At 50.2% G+C, this 12,907-nt stretch overlaps 6 protein-coding genes across 6 annotated transcripts; 3 read left to right on the top strand and 3 right to left on the bottom strand.

Annotated features, from left to right (window-relative positions):
* Nucleotides 1–118: 118 nt before the first annotated feature.
* On the bottom strand, nucleotides 119–835 carry APUU_51510S (uncharacterized protein; the record flags this gene model as incomplete). The annotated part of the gene is made up of 1 exon (XM_041706626.1): nucleotides 119–835. The coding sequence occupies one exon, from the start codon at nucleotides 833–835 to the stop codon at nucleotides 119–121; it is 717 nt and encodes a 238-aa protein (XP_041558993.1).
* A 1,235-nt stretch (nucleotides 836–2,070) lies between these two features.
* APUU_51509A (uncharacterized protein) lies at nucleotides 2,071–4,466 on the top strand (the record flags this gene model as incomplete). The annotated part of the gene is made up of 7 exons (XM_041706625.1): nucleotides 2,071–2,157; nucleotides 2,205–2,287; nucleotides 2,343–3,191; nucleotides 3,250–3,456; nucleotides 3,503–3,658; nucleotides 3,709–3,886; nucleotides 3,936–4,466. 7 exons carry the CDS (start codon nucleotides 2,071–2,073, stop codon nucleotides 4,464–4,466), a joined length of 2,091 nt encoding a protein of 696 aa, XP_041558992.1.
* A 282-nt stretch (nucleotides 4,467–4,748) lies between these two features.
* APUU_51508S (uncharacterized protein) lies at nucleotides 4,749–6,846 on the bottom strand (the record flags this gene model as incomplete). The annotated part of the gene is made up of 9 exons (XM_041706624.1): nucleotides 4,749–4,961; nucleotides 5,030–5,258; nucleotides 5,330–5,456; nucleotides 5,520–5,663; nucleotides 5,722–5,973; nucleotides 6,045–6,209; nucleotides 6,264–6,344; nucleotides 6,404–6,752; nucleotides 6,805–6,846. The coding sequence occupies 9 exons, from the start codon at nucleotides 6,844–6,846 to the stop codon at nucleotides 4,749–4,751; spliced, it is 1,602 nt and encodes a 533-aa protein (XP_041558991.1).
* Nucleotides 6,847–7,315: 469 nt separating this feature from the next.
* Nucleotides 7,316–8,399, top strand: NIT1_2 (carbon-nitrogen hydrolase family protein; the record flags this gene model as incomplete). The annotated part of the gene is made up of 3 exons (XM_041706623.1): nucleotides 7,316–7,476; nucleotides 7,541–7,718; nucleotides 7,776–8,399. The coding sequence occupies 3 exons, from the start codon at nucleotides 7,316–7,318 to the stop codon at nucleotides 8,397–8,399; spliced, it is 963 nt and encodes a 320-aa protein (XP_041558990.1).
* A 1,911-nt stretch (nucleotides 8,400–10,310) lies between these two features.
* On the top strand, nucleotides 10,311–11,542 carry APUU_51506A (SANT/Myb-like DNA-binding domain-containing protein; the record flags this gene model as incomplete). Its single annotated transcript, XM_041706622.1, has 5 exons — nucleotides 10,311–10,389; nucleotides 10,449–10,629; nucleotides 10,691–10,734; nucleotides 10,788–10,956; nucleotides 11,008–11,542. The coding sequence occupies 5 exons, from the start codon at nucleotides 10,311–10,313 to the stop codon at nucleotides 11,540–11,542; spliced, it is 1,008 nt and encodes a 335-aa protein (XP_041558989.1).
* A 645-nt stretch (nucleotides 11,543–12,187) lies between these two features.
* Nucleotides 12,188–12,597, bottom strand: APUU_51505S (uncharacterized protein; the record flags this gene model as incomplete). The annotated part of the gene is made up of 3 exons (XM_041706621.1): nucleotides 12,188–12,299; nucleotides 12,353–12,409; nucleotides 12,458–12,597. 3 exons carry the CDS (start codon nucleotides 12,595–12,597, stop codon nucleotides 12,188–12,190), a joined length of 309 nt encoding a protein of 102 aa, XP_041558988.1.
* Between the last annotated feature and the right edge of the window lie 310 nt (nucleotides 12,598–12,907).

Genomic DNA, 12,907 nt, shown 5'->3' with positions numbered 1-12,907 from the left:
CTCTCGTAATTACACATTATATAGCAATAACGTCGAAGCAGGACCCAAATGCGAGCGTTCATACGCAGCAACAGTAATACCCACTACTCCACCGAAGATCAACCCAGGAATTTCCGATTCAAGGACACATAGTAGGCATCGTAGTAATGGACGCCGAAGTTGGTCCAAAGCTACCACCCAGCGGCCCAATCCCTAGTGGCAGGCCACACGGCGACGGCGGCGCTTTCAAACAGCCGTGGAGAAACTGCCCAAGATTCCCAGGCCGGTTATCCGATCTCAACACATGCTGCGGCGAATACGCCTGAATAAGGGACGTGCTATTTGACGGAAAATCAGCGGTCATCTGCTGCGCAGCAAGGTAGTAAGCATGGGCCGCACGCTCAGCAGCCAATCTGGACATCAGGAAGGAGACCTCCGGCGACCTGGTATACGCTGCTAGCCCGACGAAGGCGCCGGAAGCAGCCCGTTCAACCATCAGAGCGTTCTGGACAAATGTCTGACCATTTGGGGATGTCGGGAATGTGAAATTACACCCAGGGCGAGGGACATTGGGGATCCGGGAGGCAAGGATCTGGGCTGCGCGTACAGCAAGGAGGTTCTTTCGCTGGATGCCTTGCAGGTTGAACACATATTCAGCGGTTGCGCTGTTCGGGGCACTGTCCAGGAAAGAGTTGTTCAACGGTTTCTGTGAATAGAATTGATCCAGATAGGAGCTGAGCGCCCAGCCAAATTCAACAACGGCAGCATCGTTGGGAGTTGGAGAGCAGCCGCTTGGGCCCTGCGCTGTTGCGGCAGTGAAAAGGAGGAAACTGACAAGAGCCGTGAAAAAATACATTGCCAATGTTGATTGACTGGATGGGGATATAAAATGCGGATATAAAATGTGGGTGATGATACAAGGCCGGCTATGGCGGTTGTCTCAGTAACAGACAAGTACACACTTGTCGAAAGTCTGAATGAAAGGCATTGATAAGGTCTTCATTGTTCTCTTAAAACATGTCTTCCCCTCTTTCCAATATCAAACCCAGATGAAGTTGGACAATGTATGATGCAACCACTTCCCGGGATTCCATACTCATCTACGGCGCCACGACCAGTGATGCAAATGGGAAATCGCCAGGTGTTGGTCTACCAGAGACAAAAATATGCCGATTTCGCTATTATCTAGCACATTTAACTTTCATTGTCCGTGGACCAATATCAGAGATTTCTGTTCCATGTGGGCGAATCGACGGATGCGTGCGGATGTACCCCAGAGTGTGGTAGTCATTAAATATAGAACACCGCGTGGCGAATTCTGTCCACGAGACTTGAATCTGCGGCTGCAGGATCCACACCATCGGTTACATTGGCATGCTTGAATGCTACTACGGACCTCGTCATAGACAATGTGATGGTGTACGGACAAACGGTTCCCCGAATTGCCGCGTGCCTTGGAGGAGCAAGTCGCAGTCTGTGCTTTTGTAATAATGCAGTCAACTACTGCCCCTTTCAGCAGGGCTGTTAACGTGTACAAGGGTTTATGGTGCAATAATTACCCACCTGGCATCCCTTCTTCTTGGAGCCCCCGTCCCTGCGTTGCTAAACTGATTATCAACTATATGAATTCCCTGTGTCATTTACTAAGATATCCTGATTAAGAACAAGACTCATTAACGTACGCTGGTTTGGTAGAGAGTGTTGGTAGCTTCCTGGAATTTGCATCATTATCAGCTAGGGCTGGGATATGAGAACCGCAAGATCACCCAAGGGCCGTTTATATTGCTTTGGCCTCCGATAGCCAGCGCGAATTCCAGCCGCTTCTTGCCGAAGTGCGGGGAGTCCCGATTACTCAATCTGGAATGTAATCAGCGGCGCCAAACTCAGATTGCGAAATGGTTGGTCCACCAGCAAAGCACACGCCACCCAGTGGGGTTGAGATAAGGACAAGCTAATTGAACCTAGGTAAGGGTCAGAATGCAGACCAACAGGAGGCATCCTATCGCAGTATTGGCTTTGCATTCCGCTCTCTATTTATCCCCAGTAAACCCCGCTGACCCTGTAAAGCCTGTCACTGACCATCTCCGCACAATGCCCTCCACCGCTACGCCGGGGTCAATCCGCCCTCGGAAACGAGTTGCGCTCGCCTGTAACGGCTGTCGCACAAAGCGGACAAAGGTTTGCACCTTGTCATATACAAATTGATCAAAATGTAACTGTTCTAGTGCGATGGCGATCAGCCAAAATGCAGTAGCTGCAACTACCGAGAGGAGGAATGCACCTATACAGACTCAGAGAGTAAGCGAAAGTAAGAAGCTCCGGCCTGGTGCGATATAATACAAGAACTGAGCAGTGCTGTGTAGACGACCTAGCAATGCATATATCCTGGCCCTGGAAGCACGCGTCGAATTCCTCGAACGGCGACTGGAAGTGCTCGGTGGCGACATCAGCAATGGCAATGGCAATGGCAATGGCGATATAGGGAGCATTACGGCGGATTTGACGAGCGACTCACGAACTTCGTCAGATCAAACTTCGGTCGACGATCTGACTGAAGCACTCGGATGCTTTACATTGGGAGATACCGGGGAGCTTCGATTCTTCGGCGCATCGAGCAACTTCAACATCATCCAGAATCCTTCACTCAGAGTCGCCTCATCACTCGAGGCACGAACTCGAGGCATTGCCGCAGCTCGAAAGAGTTCTGGATATATCGAACCATCCTCAGAGCTGCAAGACCACCTGCTGGGCCTGTTCTGGCGCTGGCAAAACTCCTGGCAGTATCTTGTTTGCCGGGAGTCTTTCGTGCGTGATCTTTATATCGAAAAGACAGGTAGGTATTGCACGCCACTGCTCTTGACCGCTATCATGGCCCTGTCATCTCGGTACTCGCCTCGACCTGAGCTGCGCACTGATGCAGCCGACGCAAACACTGCAGGGGCCATATTTGCCCAGCAGGCCAAAACCATGCTGGACTGCGAATACGAAGCCCCCACAACATCCACGGTTCAGGCTACTGCTATACTAGGGCTGTATTGGGCTTCTATCGATAATGAAGGCCAGGGCTTCATGTACATTGGGATGGCATCGCGCATGGCAATGAACCTAGGCTTACACTGCGACTGCTCATACTACGCGACTAAGGGGTTGATCTCTCAAAAGGACGTGGAGGAGCGCAGCATTGCATTCTGGGGGATGTATGTGCTTGACAAGTATGTTCATGATTATGAGTACGCGAGACGCTCTCCGATCTAATGAATAATATTACAGATTATATTGTCTTGGAATGGGACGCCCGGCAAGCATTCAGGAACGCAACATCACTACGCCAAAGCCCGTGGTCAAAGACTACCATGTGCCACCATTGACAGGGCCGTTAACAAGAATTTCTAGTCCGTTTCCCACATATCACATTACGGAAAACTCTCTCTATACCTGTGAGCTGCTCATGTTTACCTCGGAGGTGATTGATAAACTGTATGGCCGCACACCCCCTCCGAATATCGCTGTCTGACTTTCATAGGTATGCGCAACGCTCCGAATGGACAGACCAGGAAAGAGAAGACGGAGTGATGCAGATTCACTTACGGGCGACAAGATTCCTTGACCACCTCCCAAAGAGCCTGAAGATATCATATTCGAGCCTGCAGCCGTCTCCTCCCTACGTCTATCAACTTCAGTAAGTCCCTAGCAGCGCTGCATGATCCACGTACTCATGAACTTCCATAGTCTACAATACTACCACTCTATTGTCCTTCTGCACCGGCCATTTCTGAATCATTTCTCAGGGTCCCGCCAGTCAATAGAATACGACCCCAACGGCGGCGATGTCCATTCCAACTCCTGTCGCTCGGCTGCTGTGAAAATCTGCGAGATACTTCGAATATACGGAAAGAATTTCAGAAACGTGGGTTCATCATATCTCCTGTCCTTCAACCCCACCTAACGACATGCAGCGCCATCTCCCCGTCTCCGCCGTGCATCCGGCCTTCACAGCGGCAATCATCCTCCTCCTGGACCTGAAAATGCGCCAGGATTCCAATATCAACACAGAGGGCGTGGGAAAGGCGTATAAAGAGACCAAGCACTATCTCTCTATATGCATCGTGGCGCTCTACGAGATGAACATCAACTGGAACTGGGCAAACCGCTCCATTAGAGCTATTCAGTCACTAGCCGCCCAGTGGAAGATCGACCTATCAACGCTGGATGTGGAGAGGGTCCCAGATGAGTGCTGGAGCCAGTATACCCTATATGTGTCGGAGTGTATTTCTACAGAGCAACTACAGGGACCGCTAGTAGAGGCGACAGACCAGCGGGGCGAACACGGCCCTGTCGCTGCCGGCGACTTTCCACCGTGGTTGAATGGGATATCTTCCTTGGCTCCGTTTGACCAAGCCATTGATCCTCATCCTGATCCCGATCCCCTCGATGACGGTCAGTTTTGGGCTAATATGGGGTTGCTCTTTGGCTGTTCGGATCCGTAGTAGTTCGTGCTTCATTCCAGTCTGCGTTCTTCGGCGAATATCCATTATGATTATTATTTCGTTTCCGGTAGCTAAGATGAATTATATACCCAATATACCTAACCTCATTATTTGTATTTGATTACCCGTTGAAATATCTGGGACCGTATGTTGAATTATAAAGTACTATCCAGGTGAATGGTACCGGCCCAGGCATGTTGAATGAACACCATTAACTTCCCATAATAAGGACACTTGATGCCCTAACTTCCCACCCACTCTTCGCACTACGATTATGACCACTTAGGCCTTCAGGCTCAAGGAGCTTTTACCCTTTGAATCAGGAGTCTCACCCTCACCCGCACCATCGCTGCCACTTCCACTCTCAATGCATCCCACATCTCGCAGAACACGCGCATCAAGCACATCCTTCTCCTCGGCGGTAAGGTGAGTTAGCCTAACAGCAACGGTGTCCCCGAACAATCCGTTAATCTCTTCCAGGGAGAGGCCCCTCGTCTGTATCCAGTTAGCACAAAGCGTACCAGGCAAATGCGGGTGACAAATTCTGAAAGGGACATGCTTACCTCTGGACAGAACAAGGCCAAAAGAAGAACATTTACCGACGGAAGGATGATGAACAGAAGATAGTACTTCCATCCAATGGTCGAAAAGCCAACTGTAGATGATTCGAGGAAGGGCAGTGTCGAGAGGAAGAAGATGGCCAGACACCAACCTGTGCCTTTGGCTCGGACGTGGGTTGGGAATATCTCGGAGCAGTACACGTAGACGGTTGTGTCGACGAATCCTCCATAGCTAAGACATCGATCTCCGTCAGCACCGAAAAATAAAAGACAAGTTAATGAAGACGAAATAATCATTCTCACAAGGTAATAAACCCAAATAGCATGGCCACCCCGGCTGCAAGTGCTGCTTTATTCGATGACGCGCCGTAATTCTTAACGATGGCGGCCTCGATAATGACGAATACCACACAGCCGCTGATTCCAATCACTTCATTTTGACGAAGTTATGTCAGTTGCTACCATTAGGAATACACAGGGAAGGAGGTCTTACGGAGACTCCGAATCCGCCCTAGGCGATCGAGGAACCATGCGTTGGCAAAGTTTCCCACGCAAGCCCAAGTAATCCAGCCCGCAGAGAGTAGAAGTGACTCGCTCGCGCTGAATCCAAGACCAGTGACTAAACCAACAATATTACCTGGAAAAGCAGTCAGTATAACCTCCAGGGGATAGCCGAGTTGAGCGTTACTACGTACTGTAGATGACAATAGCCCCATTCGCCTGGGAAGCCCACATAATAAGACTCCCGATAAGCATACGCTTCCTCATATGCCGTTTGCGCCACATGTCAATGAAGGTGGCCTTTCCGTACGCCGCGGTGTCGGCTTCATACTGCGAAGTAATCTGCAGTAGCTCCTCACGGGCGAACAGCTGGGAGGGGTCTTTGGGGTCATGGTGAAGGCTTGAAATGACTTTCCATGCTTCGTCTGTTCTTCCCTTGCTGACCACTGATCAATAGAAGAAAGGGCCCTTGGTCAGTCCAAGTAGTAGGTATAGACAGTGCTTCTTGGACACTTACACCAACGAGGGGACTCGGGCAGCTTAGGGAGGAAGCAGCACAGCAGGATTGGCCACAGGACCTGTAGGGCTAGTGGGAATCGCCAGTTGAACTGTGCGTTTTCCGAAAAGAATGCTCCGATCCCGACCCAGGCTGCGATGGTGTATCCGAACAGAAAGAAGCCACCTTTGACTGTTAGCGCTATGTACTTTGAATGAAGGCTTCGTTGGTGAAACATACCATGTTGGCCAACTAAGAGCCCACGAGTTGCGGGCGGTGCTACCTCAGCCACGTATAAGGGAACCAGAGTAACAAGCATTGCTAACAGACGGAGTGGTTAAATAATCTGAATGCTAGTTCCAGAGATGGCTGGGAAATACCTGCAGCAAACCCTGTGACGAATCTCGCGACAATGAACATGCCGATATGGACAGAGCCAGTCTGTAAAGCTCCTCCGACGATGTTAATCAATGCCGCTACCAAAAGACTCATTTTACGTCCGTAGGCATCGCACAGCCAACTGACAAACAGTGAACCGAATATTGCACCCGCTGAAAATAGGCCAAACACAGTACCGGTCATACGGTTGGTATAGGCGTATAGCTCCGCGTCTGTGGGATCCAGTGTCAGACCCATATAAGCATACCAAGTGGGCTGGCCCACAGTGGTGGTGATGATGCTGAAATCATATCCATAGGAGATACTGCCAAGGCAAAGAGGAAGGGCTATCTGTTTCAGAGTTAGATCTTGGGACTTGCTGTTGATGCTTCATGGGACTCACTGCCAAATGGGCGAATGTGAACTTCGCTTGTGTCTGTGTCATTTTTTCTTACCAATTCTTTGTCTTCAAGTTACTCACTAAACTAGATAGAAGGCGCACTTTATACATACGAGAAAACAATACAGCTACCATTACTTCTATCACGGAGCCATCGATTTACCTCTGGATATTGAGTAACCGGATATCCTGGTGCGGAGAAAACTTAATTTCTGATAAGAAGCCGAGTAAGCTTCGAGGCCATTCACACTTATCGAACATGATCAACAGGTCGCGTGACATTCTAGGCATGATCTTCAATCTGGATATCAGTGTTCCGGATTGAGGGAGCGGATGGTTGATACCCGGCGAAGTTGGGGTTGCGGGGCGGATATCAAGTATCCGGATATCAACAGGGATATCAGCAGGGATATCAACAGGGTGCATACAGCTATAAATTACCCCTCCTACCCTTCCTCGCCATCTTCATCTCAACACCATCTCTATTGATTCATTCGACTATTCCAAACTCATCATGTCTGCAAAAACCATCAAGGTTGCCGCCGTTCAGGCTGAGCCCGAATGGAACGACCTCGAAGCCGGCGTCACCAAGACAATCGCCTATATCGAAGACGCTGCATCCAACGGAGCGAACGTCTTGGGATTTCCCGAGGTCTTTATTCCTGGCTATCCATGGTAGGTTGCGACCATATCATACCGTACCACCCGACTATGCGCTTTGGCTAAGTAAGATCCAAAGGAGCATCTGGGCGAATTCCCCAGTCGAAAACGCTGCCTTCATGGACGAGTATTTCCGCAACTCTCTCGAAAGAGAATCTGAGCAGATGGATCGAATTCGCGCCGCCGTGAGAGACGCCGGCATATTTGTTGTCCTCGGATACAGCGAGCGCTACAGAGGAACACTCTACATCGCGCAGGTATGAAGCCTTGCACTCTCAGACACCTACAGCACTAATAAGAACCTCATAATCTAGTCTTTCATCGACCCAACAGGAACTATCGTGCACCACCGCCGAAAGATCAAGCCCACGCACGTAGAGCGAGCCTACTGGGGAGACGGCCAAGCAGACTCCCTAAAGACAGTCGTCGCCTCGCCATTCGGCAACATCGGCGGCCTGAACTGCTGGGAACACACCCAGACCCTGCTCCGGTACTATGAATACTCGCAGGACGTCGACATTCACGTCGCAAGCTGGCCGCTCATCTGGGACATGCCTCCAGGCCAACCCTGGACCTACCAGATAACACCGGGCCTAAACTCGACCCTTTCCCAGACCATGGCTTTTGAAGGAGCCTGCTTTGTCCTGGTATGCACGCAGGTGCTGACGGAGAAGAATCGCCAGAAATGTCGTCTGGAGAACTTTTCCTATGCCACGACACCGAGTGGTGGCTTCTCGATGATTTATGGGCCCGAGGGGACGCCTCTGGTTGAGGCGCCGGCACCTGGGGAGGAGGTTATTCTGTATGCTGAAATTAATCTGCATGATAAGGCAGTGGCGAAGCATAACCTGGATCTTGTGGGACATTATTCTCGACCGGATCTGCTCAGCCTTCGCGTCACTACGGATGTGGGAAAGCCAGTCCATTTCAAGGAATAGCTGCAGCGTTGACATCACGCGCTGGAGCTGTACTCCATTGATTGACTGTCGTTTCATTGTTTGTTCTAGACAGTATTTACCTGTTGATATAGTTTTGAAACTACTGAGAATGGTACGCTTTCTATTAGATGCTCGCGAGTTGCTGGCAGGAAGCCTCCGTGTCCCAAGCTGTAGATTAACTCCACAACTCACGAACTACTGTCCAATAACATGGATGGGGTGATAAAGTGGACTGGCATATGATCATAGAAATAGGTTACGTACCACCGAAGGCAGCAGGGTTCCTGGGGGCATTGGCGAGAACGCCCTTGTGGATATTGGTGGCGGTGTGGGCTCGTATACTCCGGTCCCAGCGGCGCATGGTAATGACGTTTGGCTGATATTGGCAATCCGTGCTCCATCCAATAGCTGCATACATGAAGCTTCGACATGTTACACAGGATTCACGCCAGATTTATTCAGCAAACCATCCCAAGGAATAGTTGTACGGTTGAAGTTTGCTGGTAACTGGCGCCAGCTATGGGCGATTACATGTGACTCCCTCATTGCTGCGGCCTGGCCATCATAGATGAGATTCATAGGACACCGATTGAGCTCATTGGCCTGGTGAAGCAGGCCGGCTCAAGGCGAACGAGGTCTCGAACAGCCGGAGCATGGTTAAGGTTGTTAAGAGTGCTTTGTGAGGCGTACGAGTACTACACAAGAATAGGAATACGTGGTTGCATCCGGGGTATCAATATTGACTGCCTCAGCCTCGCCAGGTCAAGGAATCTATTCCCGGTAGACAATTCGTCATTGTCTTTGTCGGAATCGGGCATAGTCGGGCATTATTCAAAATCCTGCTGCAGCTCATCCAGTGAACGAGACCCTCAAGGTCCGGGCAGTCTGAACGTCAACACAGTGAGAATCGGCAAACACAATGTATGATCTTGGCCGGATGGATCCCCACGAATCAGACATTGAATTAAAGGCTGGAGGATTCTCACCTGGGCTGGGCGCTGCGCTTACTGCTCGCCGAGGGGAGGACAGCACAGCAACGACACACCCTCCGTTGCTATCCCGTTATTGTAAAATAATGGAACTGGGAGTTCGAGTGGTGTCCATTCGTCTCATCGTATCTTATCTGGAGCCTTTGTCATGCGTCCATGTTGGTAGTGGTTCGAGATATCAGCCTTAAACTCTAAGCATATAAGCATACCCAGATCCCGGCTCAGGCCCAAAACTCACCAGGCCGCACGGAGCTGATAAGTATTAGGACAATATCCCATATTATCTCTCCACTATGTAACACCGGCCATTCGGACAGGTCCGTGAGTGGTAGGCCAAACCCTTGGTAAGAGGCACAGCAGTGAACCAGCACATAATGCTCTTTTCGATTACATTCGCTATGGGCTTATGTATCCATTGGTATATATTTCAGAGGGAATCTCGCATGAAGCCTCGGCACAGCCCATGGGTGTCATATATGAACCAGTAAAGCCCCCTGTATAAGGCCAGAAGCCAGTGCCACCATGGCTAACCCCAAACAATGCCCTTCCTTTCAGCCCGAGATAGCAGTCAGCCATACAAACTGCGTTTACGACGCCCCTCGGCTGATCTCACCATACCCTCTGGATACAGCAGCTGGGTCGTTCACGCTGTGATAAGATCTCTTTCTCGACAGTGCAACCAGAGCTTTTGCTGGCATGGAACCGCGTGGTTGGTGGAGTTGGGTGCCTATGCCACTCGTACCACCCTTGGCAATTCCACAGCTGCTTACCCCATGTAAGCTATTCAGCCTTGACGCATTTCTTCTCGGGGCTGGATATTTAAGTTGGCGGCGGAAGAACCAGGTGCTTTTCTGTGCTTCCTAAATTAAACGCAAATGCCATATCACACGTTTGTGCTTTCCATGCCCCCAGTTTCCACAATATGAGCGATAGTCCGAGTACGCGCCGCTGGTGGACTCAGGAAGAAGACCGACTCCTTCAACAAGAGGTCAGGGCACAGCGTACGTACTCATGCTCATGACATTCCATCTAGCTAGATCTCTACTCACAAAGCTTCCAGTGGATGTTGGAGGAGACCAAGGAGCCATGAAATGGAGTGTTATTGCAGACAGCCTCCCCGGCAGATCCAATAAAGACTGCCGCAAGCGATGGACGAAGATCAGCTCAAGCAGCCGCAAAGGCACCTGGAGCACCGCGGAGGACCACCTCCTGCGCAAAGGAGTGGCTATGTTTAGCTTCCAGTATGTAGAGGGCCGTTCCTCACAATTTCGGGCTACTCAGCTAATATGCTACGCATATCAGGTGGACAAGGGTGGCAGAGATCGTTGTCACTCGTCAGCCTGACCGTACGTATTCCTTGCTCAACTCAATACCTAGAGTCTAACAAGCTGTGCTATAGAATGTGCGAAACGATGGCATCACTCTCTTGATCCGAACGTGAAACGAACCCCATGGTCCAACGAGGAAGACTCCATTTTGATAGGCGCCGTTCAAAATATTGGTCGTGACTGGAAGGATGTCGGACGACAATATTTCCCCAGCCGATCCACAACTGATATCAAGAACCGGTGGGTGTTGTCTGTCTCCCTGTAGTAGGTCGGCGGACTAACTTATACAAGATATGTGATACTGAGTCGCCGTCATGCACTTCCGGCATCAGGTCAGCACGCTGATGACGGTCTGGCTGAAGTGCATATAAATCCGATAGATATCCTAACTCCAGATATTGATCTATCATTTGTCGCCACCCCCTACTACTCGGGCGCTAATAATATAAGTACTCCTCCTCTCAATGTGCCACTCGTAACCGATCTTCCGCCGTCCATTTCCAATAGCCCGTCTACGCTTTCCCTCCCCGATATCCCCGATTCAAATATTGTATTCGGCAATCAGGGCTGGCCGGTATTCGATGAACGACTCGGCGGTCTAAATTGCGTGTCTCCCGGAATGTCCACCTCTTCTGACGAAGGTTATCACACAAGCCTTCCTAACGGCAGTCTTCCAGAGACACCGAGTACGACTGATACACGACGTTCGGCATCCAGCACGCTCGTCCTCGAGGAGCTTCAACCAGAAACAGTTGGCCTTGTGATTGACACGTTGCTCAAAGCAAAGTCCACTTTCAAAATGCAATTGATTAACAGTGGATCGTGACCATTGAGGGTGGGACGGGTGCTTAGATAGATTTTACGAACGATAGAGCTAGACCGCGGTATATTATAGAACCTGCCTTTCCGTTTTACCTTCTCGAACAATATCTCCTTCATCGGGTGTAACCAAACGATGTATCTCTGCATATGTCCGGATCTGAGATGATGTGGCCAATTCCTTTTAGAAGAACCCTCAGGTGCACTTTCCTGATATGATAACAACTGTTCAGGCAGGTACAGGAGGTTGTCCTGGAGATGCCCGGTGTTGATCGCGCCTTCCTAATGTTGGTTGTCATGCCTTCTCGATCAGGCAATCCAATACATCCTACTCATCTTCGGAAAGAGCGATCGAGTCGGTTGCTCTTTCCTGTCTTAACCATCGATCTATCGTACCACGCACTATTTTATGAGCATGGCCTATGAAGTAGTCGGCATCGAACTGATGCTGGTTATTTAAGGTAGTACCTAGGCCAATCTGATATATCAATATGTACCTGCATTAATGCGATCGGGCTGTCACGCCATGCCGATCAAAATGGTGGCAGACTAAGTACGGTATACAAGACTATCCGATACGTCATATATTCTCAATTCTATTGAATCCATTGGCAATATATAGGTACTCCCTAGAGACATCCACTTGGGTAATCTAGTCACTGCCAGGCACGGAGCACTTGATGCCATTCGCGCCGTCAGACATTTCCACCTCTGGATTCTGGGTCGAAATAGTCCCAATTTCCGGGCCACTGCATCCCGAATCACTAATCTCTATTAGCAGACAGGTCGCACAATTGCAGGTGATTGAAGAACATACACCCAGAAGCGACACTTGGTTCCCGTGACTCCGCCGTTCAGACGGGCGCCGTATGTGCTAAGTTCGTTAGTTACTCCTAATCCATCGACAAGATTAAACACATACCCCTGGAACAGGTCGATGCAGGTTCCATCGGTCTGGATCTGGAGGTCGTTGGTTCCTCCGCCCTTCATAATCTGGGTAACGCTGACCGCGAGGGAGCTGGAGGCGAAGAGGCCAAGGGAGAGGGCTGGCGTGAACTTCATTTTGGATATTTAATAATGCTTCGTAAATTCAGATTTGGCTGCAGTAGATAATTTACAATGAGTCTGACTGAGAACAAGAAGAAGCCCATTTATACCTTCAGACCACGAATACGAGGTATGACCGCATAGCTGCTGGGAGTGGCGGAGCTCTTGGCTGGAAGCCTGAAGTCCCAGTGCCTGAAGATTGAAGGCCAAACAGCTCTCGCCCTTCTGACGGTTCGACAGACCTGTTGGGAATGTTGGTGCGCCGCCCGGCTTGGCGGTTGATCATGACGCCAGTCCGCTCTTGAGCTGCGAGGAGCTTGGGGCT

This window comes from Aspergillus puulaauensis, chromosome 5, assembly GCF_016861865.1.
Source record: "Aspergillus puulaauensis MK2 DNA, chromosome 5, nearly complete sequence".
NCBI lineage: Eukaryota > Fungi > Ascomycota > Eurotiomycetes > Eurotiales > Aspergillaceae > Aspergillus > Aspergillus puulaauensis.
The sequence above is the reverse complement of the archived record's forward strand: the minus strand, read 5'-3'. Positions and strand labels throughout refer to the sequence as shown.